Consider the following 20,566-nt stretch of genomic DNA (forward strand, 5'->3'; position numbering starts at 1 on the left):
CGGGGTGCACGCTCTGCTCGGGCGCCACGCTCTCCGACGAGCCTTCCCGCTGTCTCCCCCCAACAGGCTCCAGGGGGACCAAGGGCTTGGCTGATGTGCCAGCCTCCTCCTCCGCGCAGGGCCTGCTACCTCGCGGGGGACTAGTAAGTACCCGCCGGACTGAACGGTGGCCCTTCGGAGACGTAGGCCGCGCGCCATCGGAATTATAGAAACGGCCAAGTTGAGTGACCAAGGAGCATGGACTTGAACCGGACCTGCTGGGTTCAAATCCCGGCTCTGCCCGGTGCAGTGTGGACACTGAGAAACTGTTCAAACTCTCGGGGCCTCAGCCTCCGCGTCCGCAAATTGTGGGCTGTGGGAGCACCAGCCTCACAGGGCGCTGCGGAAGCCTCCCACAACCGTTCATGCTCGTGCTGGGCCGCTCTGGACGCCCCTCACCACTGTGATCACCACTCTCACCATCCTTGTTCAAGTGCATACAATTGTCAGGGCGCCTGGGTGGCTCAGTCGGTTAAGCCTCTGGCTCCCGCTCCGGTCATGATCTCATGGTTTGTGCGTTCGAGCCCCACGTCGGGCTCTGTGCTGATGGCTCAGAGCCTGCTTTGGATTCTGTGTCTCCCTCTCTCTGCCCCTCCCCTGCTCATGCTCTGTCTTTCCCTCTCTCTCTCAAAAATAAATAAATGTAAAAAAAATGCACACTATTGTCATTAGGATTTCTCAGAGGCCTGGATCACGTGGCCTCAAGGAAGCGTAGGTACTGCCTCATCCATATCGGGGGGGACGGGGCACAGGCAGACTTATGTGCACAGGGAGGCCTCTGTCTTCTCCACTGGAGCCCAGCGCTGGAGAACTCACCGTCCCTTGGCGTCGCTATCCCACTCCACGGCCAGTTTGATGTGTGGGGGGCCTCCCGGCCTCCTGGGGTGCAAAGCCCTGAGGAGAGAACAGGGAAAGCCCATCAGAAAGCACAGGGCCTCCTCCCCCCCTCCCCCGCCTCCAACCCCAGGACCCGCTGTCCCAAACAGAAGCAGCAAAACTGAGTGTAAACCGAGGCTGGGCATCTGGGGGGCGGGGTCTGCTGAAGGCTTCGTCCTGACCCTCCCTCCCCTGACCGTCCCCCCCTGGCTCCCATGGAGCAAGGTCAAAGATCCACTGTCCCTGGAGCCTCGGCCCCCTTCGGGGTGTCTAGGTGAACCCCCAATTCTGACGCCACCTCCCAGGGGCCCCTGACTTCACTTCCATCGCAGTGGGAAACAGGCACCTCTCTCGCCTGCGTCCACGGCCTCAAAGGCTTTCCCTATGTGGACCCTCAAAGACGCAGAAACTCTCAGGGTAAGCTCCCCCCTCCCCCCAGGCTCTTCCAGCTGCTTGAGCTCAGCCAGTTTCACAGAAGTCAGGGAGCAAGTAGAGAGCGCGGAGCTTTGTCCCGAAATCCACAAGATGCACACAAGCGATGGGAACGTCTGTCCGAGCGTTTAGAATTTATCACGAGAGGGGCGCCTGGGCGGCTCAGTCGGCTGAGCATCCGACTTCAGCTCAGGTCATGATCTCAAGGCTCGTGAGTCTGAGCCCCGCGTCGGGCTCAGTGCTGACAGCTCAGAGCCTGGAGCCTGCTTCAGATTCTGTCCCCCACCTCCTCTCTCTGCCCCTCCCCTGCTTGTGCTGTCTCAGTTTCTAATAAAATAATAAAATAAAACAAAATTGAAAATGCATCGCAAGAAAAAAGTGGGGGCATCACATGAGTCCCTAACTGTCACCAAGATTCTAAAACAGGCTTTGAGCTCACGGAAGGTACAAAAGCCCTCAGGTGGTCTGAAGTTGTGCTAACAACCCTGTGAGCAGGGGCCAGGGTCAGCGGGGTGGTGTGGGGAGGGTCCTCCTGGCTCAGCGAGCCCTGCTGACCGGGGACAGAGCGGGACACTCGATCCGGGGGAAACACTGGACAGGGCGCACTCTATCCCGAGCCTCACCCCTGGGTCAGCCTCAATCCTGTTTCCTTCCCACCTGGCGTCTACACTGGGGAAGACCTGGTAGCGCCAGGCCCTAATTCTGTCACACAAAACCCCTGGGGGCACAAAAAGGGAGCGGCAGGGGAGTCATGACGTGACTTCGCCCTTTGCGTGGAGACGATCGTTCAGCAGACAGCACGGCCTTCCCTCCTGATCGCAGCCGGGACCCAAATAGGAAAGAGAGCACCGCTCGGGGCTCACGGAGGGGTGCAATGCTGGGCATCACAGACACAATCCCTCCCCTCTACCCTCTCTGACGGAGCTCAGGGTCTAATGGGAGACACGCAAACGTGATGGCTGAGTGCGCAGAGCGTTTATAGGACGCGGAGGGAGGCAGCCGGGCCCAGAGATCTCCTGCGTAGGATGCGCAGGGGAGAGGCCAGCGGGGCGGGGGCGGTCCTGACTTCAGCCGGGTGCAGGGCGGGCCACACAGGGATGTGCGTGCATGCGGCTGCTGCTCCCAGAAACGCGGACCTTACCCCCGCGGGCCACCGAAGGGCTTAGACAGGCAGGGAAGGGCCCCTGGTCTGGATGCTCCCGGGACATCGATCCCTGAGGCTCCAGGGGCCCAAACCCAGGCGATGGCGGTGAATGTGACAAAACACGCCAGACTCGTGATCGAGCAGAACCGCCTCTCAGGCTCCGGGCTGCCTGTGGGGGTGACCATGCCGGCTTTCTGCCTCGGTGGCAGTCGGAGTGTTCTGTGGTTCGAGCACAATTCTCCTCTACCCCAGACGGGACCTTCATGCTACCTGCCAGCGTTAGCACGACCGAACCGAGTGCATTTGGCTTTCTCGGTCAGGCGGGAATGGATTCTGATTCAGGCTCGGCCATTAGCTCCATAAATACGAGCGGGTCAACTGATGCCTGGGGGCCTCAGCAACCCCTCCTCTTCGAAGTGGCTATGACAGCCCTTCTCTAGACTGACGGGTGGACGGCACAGAGTGTGTCTCAGGATCTAACACGAGGGGCCAGCACTGGGAGGCGAGTTACACAGAGCAGCTGAGATATAACCAGTTTGCTGACCCAGAACCTCAGAGGAGTGCCGTCAGATACACCTGCGCTCATTCTCTTACCCAATCTGGAACAGTCCCCTTACCTGTCAACTGCCCAGTGATTGAGGGGATGGCTGTCCTGTGGGGCCAAGTAGCTGCAGGCCAGAGAAAGCCCCACAACCCGGATGGAGAACAGAGTCCCCGGGTTCTGCCGAGACAAAAACGAGAGGCCCTGGATTTCACGAAGACGCTCAGATGCAGATAAATTCCTCGAGGACCGGGATCTTTTTTGTTTATAGCCTATTTTGAGTATCTCTTAAAAATTAGCCTTCAAGGGGCGCCTGGGGGGCTCAGTCAGTGAAGCATCCGACTCTTGACTTCAGCTCAGGTCACGATCTCACGGTCTGTGAGTTTGAGCCCCACGTCGGGCTCTGTGCTGACAGCTAGGAGCCTGGACCCTGCTTCGGAGTCTGTGTCTTCCTCGCTCTCTGCCCTTCCCTACTCATGGTCATTCTCTTTCAAAAATAGTCATTAAAAATTTTTTTAAAAAAATCAATGGAATGTTCAAGTGAAGCCAATATAGCTCTTAAAATGGTCACAGATGACCTTAGCTATAACTAGCAAAACAACGAAATTTCCTTCCCAACTCTGACAATGACAAAAATGGTAGATGCATCTTTATTGGAAAAGCAGTGAAAGAGGGGAGGGCATTGTAATTCCGGGAAAGAGCGACGGCGCACTGACCCAGAACGTATTCGAAGAGCTGCGATCCCATCCGCTCCTTGGCCTCTGGAAGCTCGTGTGTGCGGGAGCACATGGGACGCTGGCAAGGTGAATCAGAGCTGGGCTCTAAAGCGCCTTGACTGTGAAGTTCAGGGTGCGCGCCCAGATGGGCCATCACCACTCTAGCTGGCCTGCCGCTTCAACAAAGGCAAAAACAACTGCTGGTAATGAGCTCACTCCAGAGCCTTTGAGCCAGGGCTGGCCACGGAAGGCTGCAATTCCTAAGGAGACTGTTTCTTAAATCTGGGGACGCAGGGTTGGGGGGGAGGGGTCTTCTCCCTAATTGAGCCCTGCTATTTGGGCAGCTACAGCATCAGCGCCATCAAGGCACCAGTACTGAGTGGAGGTGGCTTATCCCGTCTACACACAAAGGAAGTTTACAGGGCGACCATATAAATGCCTCGGCGATGATACATCTCTTTTTTTTTTTCATGATTCGTACAAATTCATCCTGTCCACCAGAGTGGTCATTTTTCTAAGATGTTCTCCTGTCCTTTATTCGCAGCAAGGGAAATTCATTTCAGAACCTCCGCTATTTTTTGTTTGTTTGTTTTCTTTTTTAGGTTATTTTAAGTTCTTTGTTTTTTGAGAGACAGAGAACATGGGAGGGGCAGAGAGAGGGGGAGAGAGAATCCCAAGCAGGCTCTGCAGTGTCACCGCAGAGCCTGATGCAGGGCTCAAACCAACAAACGGTGAGATCGTGACTTGAGCCTCAATCAAGAGTCGGACGCTCAACCGACAGAGCCACCCAGGCACCCCGAACCTTCACTACTTTCAATCTCTTTAGCTCAAGGTCAAGGATTCTCAATGTGTTCTTTTCAAATGATCACCATCCCAAGGCAGGATTTAATAGGGTACAGAAGCATTCGGAGTTAAAAGAACAGGCTTCCCTAGGAACCTCATGACCATTCAGAAGACGTCATTCCTACAGAGAATCAGGTCCATCCACACGTTTACCAGGGACTCTGTAAAAAAGCACCCCTAGGGCAAGGTTGCCTCAGTTCGCATTTTGCTGGCCCCGCTGACTGCCCGAGGGGCTTCTGAAAACTAAGTGGCCGGAGAAGCACTGAAGTCACGTGCATATTGACCAGGTGGAGAAGGACAGCGGAGTCCCACCATCACACCGAGGTAGTTTCATCCACTTGCAGAAATCAGGAGCACAGAGATCGGGGAAGCCTGGAGCTATTACGAGAGATTCTGACCTACTTCGAGAGAAGTTAGAATCTCTAATTCAGGCATCGCGGCAGATCCCCTGGGCAGTCCACAGAGCAAAAAAAAAAAAAAAATCTTTGAAGAGAGAAAGGTGCATACGGATGCAGAGAAGGTCTTTGACCAAGTGTTATTTCACGTAAATCCTGAACCAAACGTATGGTCTTCCCTGAGCAGGAAGGAGTATGAATGATTTAAGTCCTTACATACAGAACAGCCAGAGGGAATCAACGTTCTGAGGCTCCTGACCTGTCCCTCAAAATTCCATTGTCTTCTGTGCCAGGCAGCCATCGGAATACTTTCCGACACTCTAGGGGCTATAAGGGATGGTTTTAGCGCATATCGTTTTTATTTGGAAACTACCAATCTGAGAATAAATAAATGAGCAAGGCCAAGAAGTGTTTTGCCTTGAGTTTGTTGGTTTTTTTTTAAAATGTTTTTAAATGTTTATTTTTGTGAGACAGACACAGAGAGAGAGCATGAGCAGGGGAGGGCCAGAGAGAGAGGGAGACACAGAATCCAAAGCAGGCTCCCGGCTCTGAGCCATCAACACAGAGCCGGATGTGGGACTTGAACTCATGGACTGCGAGATCATGACCTGAGTCAAAGATGGACACTCAACAACCTGAGCCACCCAGGCACCCCTGAACGCTCTCATTAACAGGAAATTCTTGTCTGTCCCCAGATGCCTACCCCTGTCTCCAACCCCCACAACACACACACACACACACACACACACACACACACACTGACCTGGAGGGGGGCCTCGCTTTTCATGAGATAGCGGGCCTTACTGAGAATGCATTGCTGGAGCTGGACCCAGGAAATGGCTCTGTCTTCCTGTATCAGGAAAGGTGGACCGAACCTGAAAAATTCAAGGTCATCGGGTTATCTCAGCAACAGAAAAAGCAACAGTACTCAACAACCATGAGCACTTGCTCTGCTCAGGACCATCACTCCATTGGGTTAAGAGACAAGCACCCAGCACAGTACAAAAGTGCCCTTCCGAGAAGCATCACTGCGAACGGGCGCATTAGGTTACACAGACGGCCCAGAAATGCAAAGCCACGGAGAGACATGGCTGCATACGACCACCCAGCCAGGAGGCCACCTTCCCCACGGCAGAGTCGGAGAACACGGGAGCCAGAGGAAAGCGGGGCAGGATGAACCCAGAGGAGCCCAGTCCAGCCGATGCACTGGAGGGTTTGTGTATCCGGGGCATATTCTCATAAATGGGAATCTCTTCCGTATCCCAAGCTGATGAACACACCGGGGAAGGCCTGTGGTGCCAAGAATGCCACATGTGGCCGTGGCCACAGTTCCACGGCTCGGCCGTGGGTACCGCTGGACCAATCACCAACCATTGACTGCCCTGTGGCTACGCAAGGTTGTATGAGGCTCCGGTGGGATAGGAATGTCACGCTGCTGAATGCACTTTGCTGAAACACAGCACAGATCTGAGGTGATGTGTCTGGAAGGTCAGAGGCGCTGGGCTGTCCTCTGTCGGTTTACTGGCCTTACTCTCTACTGTTAGGCGTCTGGGCCGCTTCCCACTTTTTGATTTGAACGTTGCCTGCTTATAGCAGGAGCCACGTACATTCTTACACATACACCTCTGGGGGCCCGTGACCGGTTGTGTCTTTGGGATACAGTTCCAGAGGCGGATGTGTAAGACCAAAGCTATTCATGCCCAGCCTGCTCTCCACAAAAGCCACACCACCGTACCAGGGGGCCCTGGGCCCCCTTCCCTCGACACTGGCCCAGAATGAGTATTATCTAGTCTCCTAAGCCCTTTACCCATCTCAAAGGTGAACAGCATCTTTCTTTTTTTTTTTTTTTAAATGTTTTATTTATTTCTAGGAGAGAGAGAGAGAGACAGCGTGAGCAGGGCAGGGTCAGAGAGAGAGGGAGTCACAGACTGAAACAGGCTCCAGGCTCTGAGCTGGCAGTCAGCACAGAGCCCGACGCGGGGCTCGAACCCACGAACTGCGAGATCATGACCTAAGCGAAAGTCGGACGCTTAACCGACTAAGCCACCCAGGCGCCCTGAACAGCATCTTTCTATTGCAATTAGAATGTCTTCTACTGCTGACAAAGCTGAGTGTTTTAATCTGTGCTTGTATTTCTTCTGTGAATTAATGTTAATTTCTGTGCCTCGTTTTACTAAGGGTATCTCTCTCACTAATTTCAGAGCTGGGTTTTACACGATGGACTATGAGCCCTTCATCTGTCGTGTGATATATTTTCTCCTTGGTTGTGCTTAAAATGGTAAGTGCATCTAAAACATTAGCCTTTTCCTTGATAGCCTCTTGCCTCAGGTGTTAAAATAGTCCCCCACCCAAAGACATATGTATTTCCCTACATGATTTTCAAGCTGTTTTATGGATTCCTTTTCTAGAATTACCTCTTTAATCAATCTATAATGTATACATGCGAATCTATGGTGGGAGTAAAGAAATTGGTTATATAAAATAAAGAAATCAACTAATCCTCCCCTTACGTACTGAATAATTCATTCACTAATAATGTGAAATATACCACTCTTATCAATACTTAATTATACTTTGGCCTATTCTGTTACATTGATTTAAATATATATTCTTCCGTCCATACTACAATTTTTTGTGGCTTCAAAAAATTTTTTTTACTTATAGCCTATATCATAATTTTTAATAATTAAAACTTTTTTTTTAGTTTTATGTATTTTTGAAAGAGAGACAAGAGTGTGAGCAGGGGAGGGGCAGAGAGAGCGGGAGACACAGAATCAGAAGCAGGCTCCAGGCTCCGAGCTGTCAGCACAGAGCCCGACGTGGGGCTTGAACTCACAAACCATGAGACCATGACCTGAGCTAAAGTCGGACGCTTGACCAACTGAGCCCCCGAGGTGCCCCTCGTTTGCCATCTGTTTAAGGTAATTATCGATGATGCTCTTGAGCAGAAAGTACTGTACTCCTAGTTGACTAACCTTGAGAAAGGATGTTTGATTTTATCAAATGAGAATCACTCTACACAGAATTCCAAGTCTGTGTCTATGCACCCCAGTCATCATGTAAAAACAAGATGAAGTTAAACATACCTGCTGGCCTGCTGCCCGGACCCCACCAAGTTACAGCAGAGGATTGGCACCTTGGTCTCGGTACGGGCAGGCGGGGGTGACCGCTTACCCTCACAGGCCGCCAAGCGCGGGGAGACGGAGAGACCAGGTGGATGAGCTAGAGAGAGAGAGAGAGAGAGAGAGAGAGAGAGAGAGAGAGAATTACACTGTATTCTTAAAGAATTCGCTGGGGCACGATCTTGAAAGAGATATTAAGATATGTGAGCCCTTTGCTGTCAGGTACCTGGTAGGAAGGTCATATACATGGTAGTGAATGTGCCATTGTGTTCAGCCAGTAATATTAAAAAGTGGGCAGGGGTCTTAACGAACGCGTCCCAAAGCCAATCTGAAAAACACTCCAAAATGATTCGGGCTGCTTTTATGCCTTGATCAGAGAGCCATGAGTTGGCTCTGGCTTTCTCAGCCAACAAAAGAAGAACACATAGAAGGTAAGAATCTTCAGCCTTGAGGATGTGGAAGAATTAGACAATCTTCAATTTCCAATCTGTTCTGAACATTTGACTTTCAAAGCACAGGTGTGTTACGTTATCTTTGACTGACCCTAAAATGAAGGCCTTTTCGTTGAACTATAACCCAATCAGGGCCGGTCAGTGGCCTGTTCTGGATTCCAGGTGCAGGGACTCCCTGTTGATTCAGAGACACGAGACCCCTGGTTCACATGGCCTGTCACCTAGGCTGGCTGAGGTTATGACCAAGGGCACAGGCTTCACCTGAGCTATACGGCAACACTGGCCCAGGGTCCTCCAAATATGGGCCCTCTGGACCAGCTAATTGGGCCAGAATGTAAACTGAAATGCCATGAAAGACTGTCAGATACTGACCTTCTAGGCCAGTCCAAAGTTCAGGAAAAGCAAGCATCAGGAAGCGGGGTTGTTAACAAAAGTCATTTAATAACCTCTTTGGCCATCTACTGCTCCAATCTGCAAAGATTTTACTTCAAGCAAGCACAGGCCTTGAACTACAAGAGTCCTAAAGACAAAGAGCACCCCAGCACCTATTCTGAACAGTGATTCTCAAAGGGTGGTCCCAGGTCCAGCACCAGTGGCACCCCTGGGAACCTGTTAGATAGACAAGTTCTAGGGTCCCGCCCCAGACCTACTCAGCCAGCAACTCTGCATGTAGGACCCACACCTCTGCCTTAACAAGCTTTCCACGACGCTGATATTCACCAAGGTCTTGAGAACCCGATTAGATAATTTTTAACAATCAGCCATCTGTACACCAAATATCAGAGGTCCAAATTAAAAAACTAAACACCTGATGCCTTAGCACGCAAGGAGTACACTCTCAAATGTATCACTTATAATATCCAAATACAGTTATGCAAAGCACTATCGCACCTGAGAGCATCTCCTGGCTAGGTGGTGGAGGAGCGTGGAAGGCATACACATTATCTCCCTCTGCAATGGTATTCAGGTCTTCTTCATCAAAGAAAGACCGCTGGAATCCATTGGGACATAGTTCAACCAAGATCACCTAGAATAACAAAGATAATTTTCCCTCTTGATTTCTCAAAGGAAACTTAAGCAAGAAATCTAAAAGTGACTGATAGTCTCAAACATCTCTTTTACCCTAGAGGAAACTCCCTTCTAGGTGAAAAACACTACTTATTTTTCATAATAAAACAGAATAGGTATAACAGTTAGATTGACCACAGATATCTCAATGGCAACAATAGAATATCAAAGTGCTGAGGGTAGAGATGGGGAAAGAAAATTGGGGGGGGGGGGGGGTGCATTTTTTAAAAATTTTATACCCAGCTAAACTATCATACAAGCAATGACAATGAAATAAAGCTCTCTTCAGTTTAAAAGTTAAGATTATTCAATGTTAATAGGTCACCAGTGAAAGAACTTCTAAGTAGTTTTGCCAACTTTTTTCACATCATGGTATATGTGGAACCTATTTTTATGGAACACTGGGGTAAGCAGAAGTTGGTCTTGTAGCAAAGAAGACAGAGGGGTGACCCACCTTGAGGGCCCTGTCACTTCAAGGGCTGAAATGATCAACATCTCAATACATCTAACCCATTCAAGGCACACTAGCTGGGAGATTCTCTTGTAAGAGACACATTTCAGGATTCAAACAAATAAACAGAACCCAGAAAAATCTTGAGTTTTAAGAAGAAATGATGAGGCAAAGAAAATGGTAGACATTAGTAAATGTAAACATGCGCTGACTATATAAGTCCATAATAATAACAACTAGTACTATTACTACAACCAGGAGAAAGGGGAGGAGAGATTAAAATACCAGACAATCAGGGAGTGCCTGGGTGGCTCAGTCTGTTGAGCGTTGGACTCTTGATACTGGCTCAGGTGATGATCTCATGGTCAGGGGATCGAGCCCTGCGCTGGGCTTCACACTGAATCCCTGCTTGGGATTCTCTCTCCCTCTCTCTCTCTCTGACCCTCCTCCGCTCATGCACTCATGCTTTCTTTCCCTCTCAAAATAAATAAATAAACATTTAAAAAAATACTGGACAATAATATCCATCCACAACAATAAAAAGGTGAAGGGAGGTTCAAGCACACCAATATCCTTGCGTTGTTTGGGAAGATTTATCACATAAGACTTTGCTAATTATGCATGTGGGCATTTTAAGGATAACCACTAAATAAGCATAGAAATATAACATTTATGTTCCAAACCAGAAGAAATGGAATAAAAATTGCTCAATAGAAAAGAAGCAGTAAAGGAGAGGGGAAGGACACAGAAAAATCAGGGTCAACAGAAAGCATAAAATAAGAGAATGCAAATAAATCCAAATATATCCATGATCACAGATAATGTGAGGAGAAGAAAGCCACCCGTTAAAATATCAAAACAGATTTTAAGTCCCCATCAAAATGCCCACATGTACACTTAGGAATCCCAAGTGATTCCTACCTCCTAAACAAACACACCGCACTTCTCAAATCCCTGACAATTCTTTTACTCTTAATTGTGCAAACTGCACCTCACAGACATCCCCTTTTGGTATTTTTTCCCCCTGTGATTTTTCTCCCAAAACTCTCACCCCCATCCTATTCTCTCTCAATATATACACAAAGAGCACTTCGAGTTCACCGAGCAAGATACACACTTTCCCCCGCTCGATATCCCCATGAAAATGTTGACGAGACCAGAGGCAGTGATTGGGTGGACGCAGGAAGGGGCCCACAGAGTGAGTAACCTTGGAGGTTACACGGATGGATGTGCACATAAAAACTCAACAAACTATAACCTCAAGGTACGCACCCTTTACTGTATGTGCGTTATTCCTAAACAGAAAGGCTAAACCACTTCTTTTGTTTTTTAATTTGAAAAAAAATGCCACGGGGGTCATCGGGGAAATGTAAAGTTTGCATTTTACAGCTGAAGACACAGAGGACCAATTGCTTCCTTTGTCCAAGGTGAGAAAACTAGAGACTGACTGAGTCCTAAGAAGAACCCCATCCCAAACTCCTCCCGTTATGCTACATGGCGGCTGACCACTGTCACCTCCACCCCGCCCTGTCACGGGAGTCACTGTTTGAGGGAGTTCTGCCCTCAAAGTCACAGTAAATCCATAGCCATCCATGTTCCCTAACTCTTCTCTCTCACACATCCTCGGTAGCTCCTCATTTCTCACTTATCGCCCCTTCAGTTTCCATTCTCAGGAGAGAAAGCACAGAGTGGTGTCGCAGGCTCTGAAGTCACACCACCTGCATTTAAATCCTGGGTCAGCTGCTTACCAGCTGTGTGACCTTGGGCGGGTCACTTAACCTCTCTTGGCTCACTTGGTAGAAGGAGGGTAACTGGGGTACTGACTTCGCAAGGTGACGGGGAAGAAATCGGCTACGAATGAGGTTTACAAAATGGCGCCCAGCTCTTGGGAAACACTATGGAGGGTTGGCTGGGGTTGCAGTTACTAGGATCATAATCACGACCACGTGGCTCACATGGTGCAGCTCATCATGAGTCACAAGGGAGTCACCTGGGAACCAGAAATCAGCCTCAACAGCCCTAGTAGGCTGGCCCAGTTAGCGTTCCAGTCATCAGCCACCGGGCCCCCCATGCAATTCCGTCCAATTCCGGCCCACCTCATCCGCAGGGACGCCGCCTTCCTCTGCGACCATCTTCCTCAGGGTTGCCACTGTGCTGAGGATTGGCACGGCCAGGCCAACCCGCAGGAACCGCTGGCTCTTCGAGGAAAAGGCCAAGGTGACGCTCAAGAATCTGGAAAATACGAAGGGGCCCACATCCTTAAAGGACGGACGTGAACCGCTAACACCACTGACATGGGTCAAAGTCCAACACAGGCTACTCTCTGCTTCGCGGTTGAGTCAACTGTACTTCAGGTAAACCGTCACCAGGTGGCGGCGGAGAGCCAAATCTCCTGGGGTCTCCGCTGGGAATTACTCTGGCTAGCTAAAAATAAAAGGCATTTGATTACCAATCACAGTACAGATCTGTGATCTCCAGGCTCTGTTTGTTAAACAGATCACCCTAAGCAAAAACAAACTTTGAAATCTGTTATATAAAACGGTCGAGCCTCTCCCGCTAACGCAGTGCTCACCGAACTTCCAGGATGCGGACACTGGCCAGGTGCCTGAGCGGTCATTGGCTACGACCCGGGCTTCTGGAAGGCCTGCACTTTGCGCCTCTTGCTTTTAAAAGCCGGGCCCACCGTGCCTCTTGCTGAACCCCACCCTCCGCTTTTCTGCTCTTCTCCTCTCCTTGGACACCCCCTTCCCTTCTTCTCTGCTCCTGAAAGAAAGCGTCCTCCGACACCTTCACAAAAAGGATTTGGAAGCAAAGCAGGGAGAAGCAGCGGGCGACAGATTTCTTTCTTTCTTTCTTTCTTTTTTCAGGCTTCCCCTGGTCTGCCAGGAAGTAGTGACTGACCCGTGCCAGCTTCCCACTGGGCCAAAGACGACAGCCCGGCTACGGTGCCGACAGGCGGAAGTGCCGAGGAGAGTCCCATCTGCGGCTAAAGAAGGGACACGGTAACCTTTCACTGCGTCAACATTCAATAACCGAACGTCACCAGCTCTGCCAGGCTGCTTTCTAGAGAGACGCTGGCTGAGAAGCCAGACAGACAGAGCTGCAGTGCCAAGGCAGAAGGTACCCAGGAGCAACTAAGGACGAGAGTCAAGTTCACGTACCTCGTTTGGCGCAAGGGGATGGGTAGTGACACGCACAGGAAAGGATCGAAGGTGTTGCTCTGTTTCAGGCAGTGGGGACAGGTCAAGGATGATCTGTGAGGGCCAGAAACAAGAGTTTCAAGGTCAATCACGCACAGCTGTGAAGACCCTTAAAAAGTGAAGTATAGCATTACCATATGATCCAGCAATTCCCCTCCTACGTACATTCCCGAAAAGGGTTTAAAAGAGGCATTCAGGGGCGCCTGGGTGGCTCATTCGGTCAAGCATCCGACTTCAGCTCAGGTCATGATCTCGCGGTTCATGAGTTCGAGCCCTGTGTCTCACTCTGTGCGGACAGCTCAGAGCCTGGAGCCTGCTTCAGATTCTGTCTCCCTCTCTCTCTGCCCCTCCCCTGCTCATGCTCTGTCTGTGTCTCTCAAAAAATAAAACATTAAAAAAAATAAAACAACAGGTGTTCATACAAATGTTGTGCACAAATGTTCACCACGGCTTTATTCACAGTGGCCAAAGGGTAGGAACTACCCAAATGTCCATCAGTGGCTAAATGGATAATTCCAGAATAGGTAAAGCTATGAGACAGAAAGCAGATTGGAGGATGCCAGGGCGGGGAGGAGGGCTTCACCGGGTACCCAGTCTTCTTTGCGGAGATGGACATGGTTAGGAGCTAGACAGAGGTGGTGGTTACACAGCACTGTGAACATCCATGCTGCAAAACTGTACGCTTTTTTAAACAAATTTTTTAATGTTTATTTATTCTTAAAAGAGAGAAAGCATGCAAGTAGGGAAGGGGCAGGGAGAGGGAGACACAGAATCCGAAGCAGGCTCCAGGCTCCGAGCTGTCAGTACAGAGCCCGACGCGGGGCTCGAACCCACAAACGGTGAGATCATGACCTGAGCTCAGTCAGTTAAGTCGGCTGCTTACTGACTGAGCCACCCAGGCGCCCCAAAACTGTACACTTTTAAATGGTTTTTATTTTATGGGACTTTCACCTCAACTTTCCAAAGAAGGGGAAAAGGTCTAATGGCACGCATTAGTGCACCCAGAACGGGACAGGATGCTAACACCTCCCCCACCCCACCCCCACCCCAGAGAGAGACCTCCTGCTGGCTCGCAAGCTGGAAGGCACCTTGAGACCATCTCGTCCCCAGGTGCTCAGCCTCTCTGTGCTCCAGAACCACGGAGGGAGCTTTCCTCAAAACGCAAATGTCTCGGCCTTTTTCCCATGGGTCCTGTCTCAAGGGGGGGCAGGGAGAGAGGCTCAGGCATCAGGATGTGACCTGCTCTCCCAGGTGAAACTAGTGTTGGGCCAGGACGCGGAACCACGGAGGAGTCCACCCTCCCGGTCGAACCAGTGAGGAAACAGAGCTCAGAAAAAAGCAGCTGATGGCAAAATAGTTAATGTTAAAACAGCATTTACTATGCATTGGGCGCCGTTCCGACCGCTGTGCATATAACTCACTACCCATAGCTGCCACTATTATTCCCGTTTGGCAAACGAGAAGACTAAGCACAGAGAAGTTAAGCAACAGTCCCAAGGACACACAGCCCTTAAGCGGCAGAGCGAGGCTCAGGCTCCAGAGTCTATGCTCATCACTGTTCCTGCTGTCGATCGTATAAGTGAATGAGGGACATCAATTGTTTCAGAGAAGTTCGGGGGGGTTAAGCGCCCGACTTCAGCTCATGTCATAATCTCACAGATCGTGAGTTCAAGCCCTGCATCGATTGGGCTTTGTGCTGACAGCTCTGAGCCTGGAGCCTGCTTCGTGGATTCTGTGTCTCCCTATCTGTCTGCCCCACCCCCACTCACACGCTGTGTCTCAAAAATGAATAGATGTTAAAAAAAAATTGTTTCGGAGAAGTCATACACACAGTTTACTTATATTCTTAAAACTCTTTCAAACTTAGCACTCCTTTACTTAAGCGTGTGGTCCCTGAAAGTCAGGTGCAACTTTCATATTCCCCACGGGTTAAGAAACTTCAGTTTTATTTCCTTAACCCTACGACGTATCATAAGGGATTTCTGGATGCTTCCAAGACGTAAGGGATTTCCGGACGCTGTGTGCCGTGTCCTAAAAATCTACGCTGCCTTCTTCCCTGGGAGCAAGGAACACCATCCAGCTGCTGGCTGTGTTCTTACACTGGTCAGCAGGGCTGGGGTCACGGGCAGGCTTCCCGAGTCCCCGCGGAGAGCACCAGCCCAGCTGGAATAGTTTCCCTGGGAGCAGACCAAATGGGAAAAACCAGAGACAAGCAAGAAAGCCTGAGGATTTCAGGGTGCTGGCCCAGGTGGCCCTGAGAGAGCCGGCCAGAGCAGGTCAGCTCTCCTGGGTCCCAGGGTGCAGCACGCCACCCACGACTTCAGAAAACAGACCTGAGAATTTAATGCCCAGTAACTCTGGGAAATTCCCCTTTGGGGAAACCACGGTAATATTTTGGTAAGAACGGTGTGTATCAGGCATCGAGCTCCAGACAGAAGGGGGACCTGGCGTTTGTGGGGTCCCCTCTGCCACCGTTTCTCTGGATCCTTCTCCTACCTTTACCCACCATGTGCCTAGATTTAATATAAGCCCGGAGGATGAATTTTTGTCACTGGGAAAATTCCAAATTCCTGTTTTCGCACGTAAACACATGATAAGGGAGATTTTTCTTAGAGTTATCCATTGTGCTCAGCCCACAAAAGCTAAGCTAAGCAAAACATATGGTCTTCAGAACAGACTACAGAAAGGATGTGTAATACACCTGTTTTTCAAAGATGAGCAATGACGGCAGAGTGAATGGGACCCACAGGCCAGGGAGAGAAAAGACTCTGGGCATCTGGGCTTTAGCCACCCCCACACGTGGCCTCGGGAGACCTACCTTCCAGACCGTCCATCCTCACCATCCCTGCAGATCAATCGCAGCCCTGTCTATTGTCCCCCAGGCTCGCGCAGGATGGAGGGGAGGGGCAGAAAGCCACCCTGCTGCCCTTCCAGGCTCCCTCAGGAGTACACCCAGTGATTCATCACTTACATATAACACCCAGTGCTCATCCCAACAAGTGCCCTCCTTAATACCCATCCCCCATCTGGTCCACTCCACCCCTCACCTCCCTCCATCAACCCTCAGTTTGTTCTCTGTCCTTAAGGGTCTCTGGAGGCGCCTGGGTGCCTCAGTCAGTTACGCCTCTGACCCCGGCTCAGGTCATGATCTCACGGTTCATGAGTTCGAGCCCCACGTCAGGCTCTGTGCTGACAGCTCAGAGCCTGGAGCCTGCTTCGGATACTGTGTCTCCCTTTCTCTCTCTCTCTCTCTCTCTCTGTCCCTCCCCTGCTCCCTCTCTCTCTCTTAAGAATAAACATTTTAAAAAAGCAGTCTCTTGTGGTTTGTTTCCCTCACCTCCCCCCCCCGCCCCCCAGCCCCTTCCCATATATCCATCTATTTTGTGTCATAAACTCCATCAAATTGCTTCTNTCCCAGGAGGCCCTACCCCGACCTCCCCGAGGCCAAAGACACACCCCCTCCCCTCAGACGCCTGCGCCAGCTGCTCGCAGGACACAGGCCCTGATGTCTCCACCAGCAATGATGAATCTGAGGACACCCAGGAAAGACGTCACCTCGCTGAAATCTGCTGTGAGAAAGCCTTCAAAAAACGCTCGGCCATACGGGAAATGCTGCCTGCCATGGGGACTAGATTTCACTTTTCTGTGAAGAAATGAATACACGCAGGTGCGCATGCGCATAGACACAAGCGCGCATGTGCGCGCGCACACCCGGGCAGGTGCACCCCCGGGCAGGTGCACCCCCGGGCAGGTGCACACCCGGGCAGGTGCACACCCGGGCAGGCGCACACCCACGGCTTCCCTCTTGCAGCCAGAACTCCCAACAAGGCAGCAATCGTGGTTATGAAGTTCACAGAGGTTTTTAGGTTGTGGTTTGAACCATATGGAATAACCGATCATTTCCCTGTATCCCGTAACCTCCAGCATCCTGATGCTGTCCCTCCTTCTGCAGCCAAAGTCGAAAACCCAACACCCTAAAAAAGGAAGGGAGAACCTCACCGAACAGGCGTCTCTGAATTAACACACAATAAATCCTCCAGCTTTTAACTTCATGAAGAAGGCTGGAATCACGGCAACTTCCCATCCCCGGCAAGCCCTCCCTGGTGGAGAGGAAGGGTGCCGGGTGCCCAGGACCCCAGGGACCAGCACTGGCTTGGGGCTGGTGCCCACTGCCCACTGCCAAAAATCTGTCCCAGAGTTCAAGCCCTCACCGAGACCGGCATCCCTAACTGTGTTTTTTCTTGACTACAGACTATCTGGTACAACGCACGTATTTTTGGCTGTCACCGGTACTTCTTTTTTTAGCTTGAACACCTCACTTCTTACTCATCGTCCTAGAGTAATTTACCCAGAGAGCACTTGCAGTCTTTAACATATCTGATCGGCTTAAACCTCAAGTTGCTGAGGAATCCTGCCCTGACTCATCCCAAGCCAATCAGAGGCCGTGTGATTCCGTGATTTATAATAAGAAAATATATACTTGGTTTGGACCTAGTTTCTGGCACAGAGCTCCTCAAGTCTTGGAATTACCTAACAGACGGAGTCAGAAAGGCAAAAGGTCCGTCTTTTGTTATTCATGACAAGTCCCTTTCAACCACACCTGTTATGTTAATGAGGGGTTTTGGGGGATAGCCCCAGGTCCCTGAGGGTGGGGGCTGGTTGCCAGGGGAAACAGTTGGGGGGGGGGAAGAGTTGGAAGTTCCAGCCCTGCCCCCCACCCCCACCTCGAGCGGAGGAAAAGGGGACCAGAGGTTGAATTAATCGCTAGGGAGCAATGGTGTAATCAATCACACCAAGGTAATCAATCACACACACCTATAGAAAAACGCTGGCAAGAGAGGTTTGGAGAGTCTCGCGGCTGGCGAACACGTTGGGGTGCTGGGGGTGGCGCACCCCGAGAGGGCACGGACACCCTGCACCCCCTCCCACACACCTTGCCTCTCTTCCGTCTGGCTGTTCGGAGTTGTATCCTTTTATTAGGAGTTGCTGATCTAGCGAGTCAACTGTTCGCCTGAGTCCTGTGAGCAGCTCTAGCAAGTGGCTGAGCGTGAGGCATGGGTCCGGGGGCCTCTGGTCTGTAGCCGGCCAGCCAGGAACACAGGTGATGGCTTGGGACTCGCGGGGGGCTGCGGTCTGGTGGGGGGCAGTCTCGTGGGACTGAGCTCTTAAGCTGTGGGACCTGACGCTGTGTCCAGGTAAACAGTGTCCGGGACGGAGTTACCCTGGAGGGCACTCAGAGGGTGTCCGCAGAGACTGCAGACGTGGCTGCTGGGGGGACAGTGCCCACGCTCCTGGAGCCAGGAGGTCTGCAAGCAGGGTAGGAGGAGAGAGGGGCGTAAAGAAAACAAGACTCTTCTCCTTTCACTCCTGTAATGCGCATCTCAAAGCACCTGCTGGGTACAACACCCCATAGAAACCCAGGAGGCGCCCTAGATGCCTACCTTTCTCTCAGTCCCTCCATCTTGCACCCTCAGAGCCAAGACCTGTTGAGTCTACATCCAGAACTCGAGCCAGCCCATCCACTCCTCTCCGCTCCCCCCCCCCTGGGGGGGTCCCTGCCGCTCCAGCTACCGGCCCTGACTCCCTCCAGCCCCCCAAGCCCCCAGCATGTGCTAATTCAGAAGTGGACCACACCCGGCTTCAAATTTTGCAGTGGCTTCCTGTGCCGTTCAGACGAAAGCCCACACACGGACAGGACACCTGGGACACGTCCCCTCCCACCCCTCGCTACCTGGCTCCTCCCTCGCCTTTCTCTCCCTTGATGTGTCAACGTCATTCCAGCCCCAGGCCCTTTGCCTCTCCCTGGATGACCTTGTCCTCAGATATGTGAATGGCTGACTCACTGTCACTAGGTTCTCAGCTCAAATGTCCCCTCTATTGAGAAGCCTTCCCAGACCTTTCTGATCGCCTCATCTACAGCTGGCTGCCTCCCCCCACATCCCAAGCTTCCTCTTATCATTTCAGTTATCGCTATCGCAATAGCGATAACAAGGTGACGTGTGCACGTTACCCAACACCTCCCCCAGCCGAACGTGAGCTTCTTGAGAACAGAGGCTGCGCCCGGTTCACAGCGCGAGTCCCGCACCGAGAGGGAAATGGCTCGGAGCGGGTTCAACAGCAAACAGCTAGGGCATGTCTGCAATCGACTCTTCTAGAGGGCACGTGGGGTCTCTGGTTGGGACTTCTCGCTCGTGGCCAAGGAGTGAGGCTCCTCGCTGTAACCAGCGGACGACGCACACCGGCAAACTCTCAGATATTTGAAAGAAGGGAAGAAAGAGAGCATGCGTGCGCAGGAGAGGAAGAGGGTGGGAGCTGAGAAATAAGGGAATCGGTCGTATAAAGACGCCGAGGAGCGGTACCTGGTGGCAATCCCTGGCGTCCCTCCCCCGCAGTCTAACCCACCCCGGCCTTCCCCTCCCCTTCCCCTCCTTCTAGCCATTCTTTCCCCTCCTCTCTCATTGGTGTTTCAAGCAGCCTCGGCTCTGGGCACCTGAAGATAAATGAGGCAGACACCCTGCACGTAGCTTTCACGGCCAGAAATGAAATCTAGGTTCCCTCCAGCACGCACACCACACCTCTCGGGAAATAAAGGGGCCTTACTTCAGGCACAGCAGTAAAACGTGGGCTCACTTAGGAGCGTTTTTGAGTACCCAGTATGCTAAGTGACCAGGGGCGGCATGTCACCAAGAGATGGTCTACAATTGATGGTTTCCCCTGCATCCTGATTACCGTGCTCATTCCCATGTCCGTTCGTGCTGAGTGTGCTCCTGCTCATTCGATCCTATTCAGCCTTCGAAGCCTCATCGAAAGGCANCCCGCCTTTAGACCCCTCACTGCGATCAGTGTTACACTAAAACGTTATAGTACTCGGAAACACGCTGCCTTAGATGAATCTCTCAACTGTCATAGACATAAAAGCCCAAAGAGAACTTTTCTGAAGTCAAAGCCTGCGTAATTATATATATACATCCTCCACACTGGTGGGAAATCTCGACCTTGAAATTACTCGGTAAACTGAACAACCTCTCAGCGATTGCCTGCTGGCGAAACCCTGGCCTCCACGTTTGCACTGTGTTAGAGGCCCCTTCAGGAGGAGATGGGAGGCCCAGGAGCCAGCAAGACGGGAAAGAAGAAATCCTAACGGCCGGGGACGATAAGGGGTGAGAGGTTACCCGGGGTTTATAATGGGAGAGAGAAGGGTGTTTGGGGTGTCTGCTGTTTATCTCGGGGCAGCGTGGCGACGGGAGACCAGCTACCAGCAGCCCAGTTGGGGCGATCCGTGCTAAG

General features: G+C 51.4%; 1 protein-coding gene across 1 annotated transcript in view; it reads right to left on the reverse strand.

Moving 5' to 3' along the window:
• Window positions 1-20,566, reverse strand: part of USP43 (ubiquitin specific peptidase 43) — a 45,682-nt gene that overhangs the window by 17,945 nt on the left and 7,171 nt on the right. Inside the window, exons 5-11 of the mRNA XM_077746724.1 lie at window positions 13,241-13,333; window positions 12,176-12,311; window positions 9,452-9,587; window positions 8,073-8,208; window positions 5,750-5,861; window positions 3,109-3,212; window positions 856-933 (exon numbers count right to left, since the gene is read on the reverse strand). Of these exons, the coding sequence (XP_077602850.1) occupies window positions 856-933; window positions 3,109-3,212; window positions 5,750-5,861; window positions 8,073-8,208; window positions 9,452-9,587; window positions 12,176-12,311; window positions 13,241-13,333 (795 nt within the window). The remainder of the gene's footprint in view (window positions 1-855; window positions 934-3,108; window positions 3,213-5,749; window positions 5,862-8,072; window positions 8,209-9,451; window positions 9,588-12,175; window positions 12,312-13,240; window positions 13,334-20,566) is intronic.

The sequence above is a fragment of the Crocuta crocuta genome, unplaced genomic scaffold (genome assembly GCF_008692635.1).
Source record: "Crocuta crocuta isolate KB4526 unplaced genomic scaffold, BGI_CrCroc_1.0 scaffold139, whole genome shotgun sequence".
Taxonomy (NCBI): domain Eukaryota; kingdom Metazoa; phylum Chordata; class Mammalia; order Carnivora; family Hyaenidae; genus Crocuta; species Crocuta crocuta.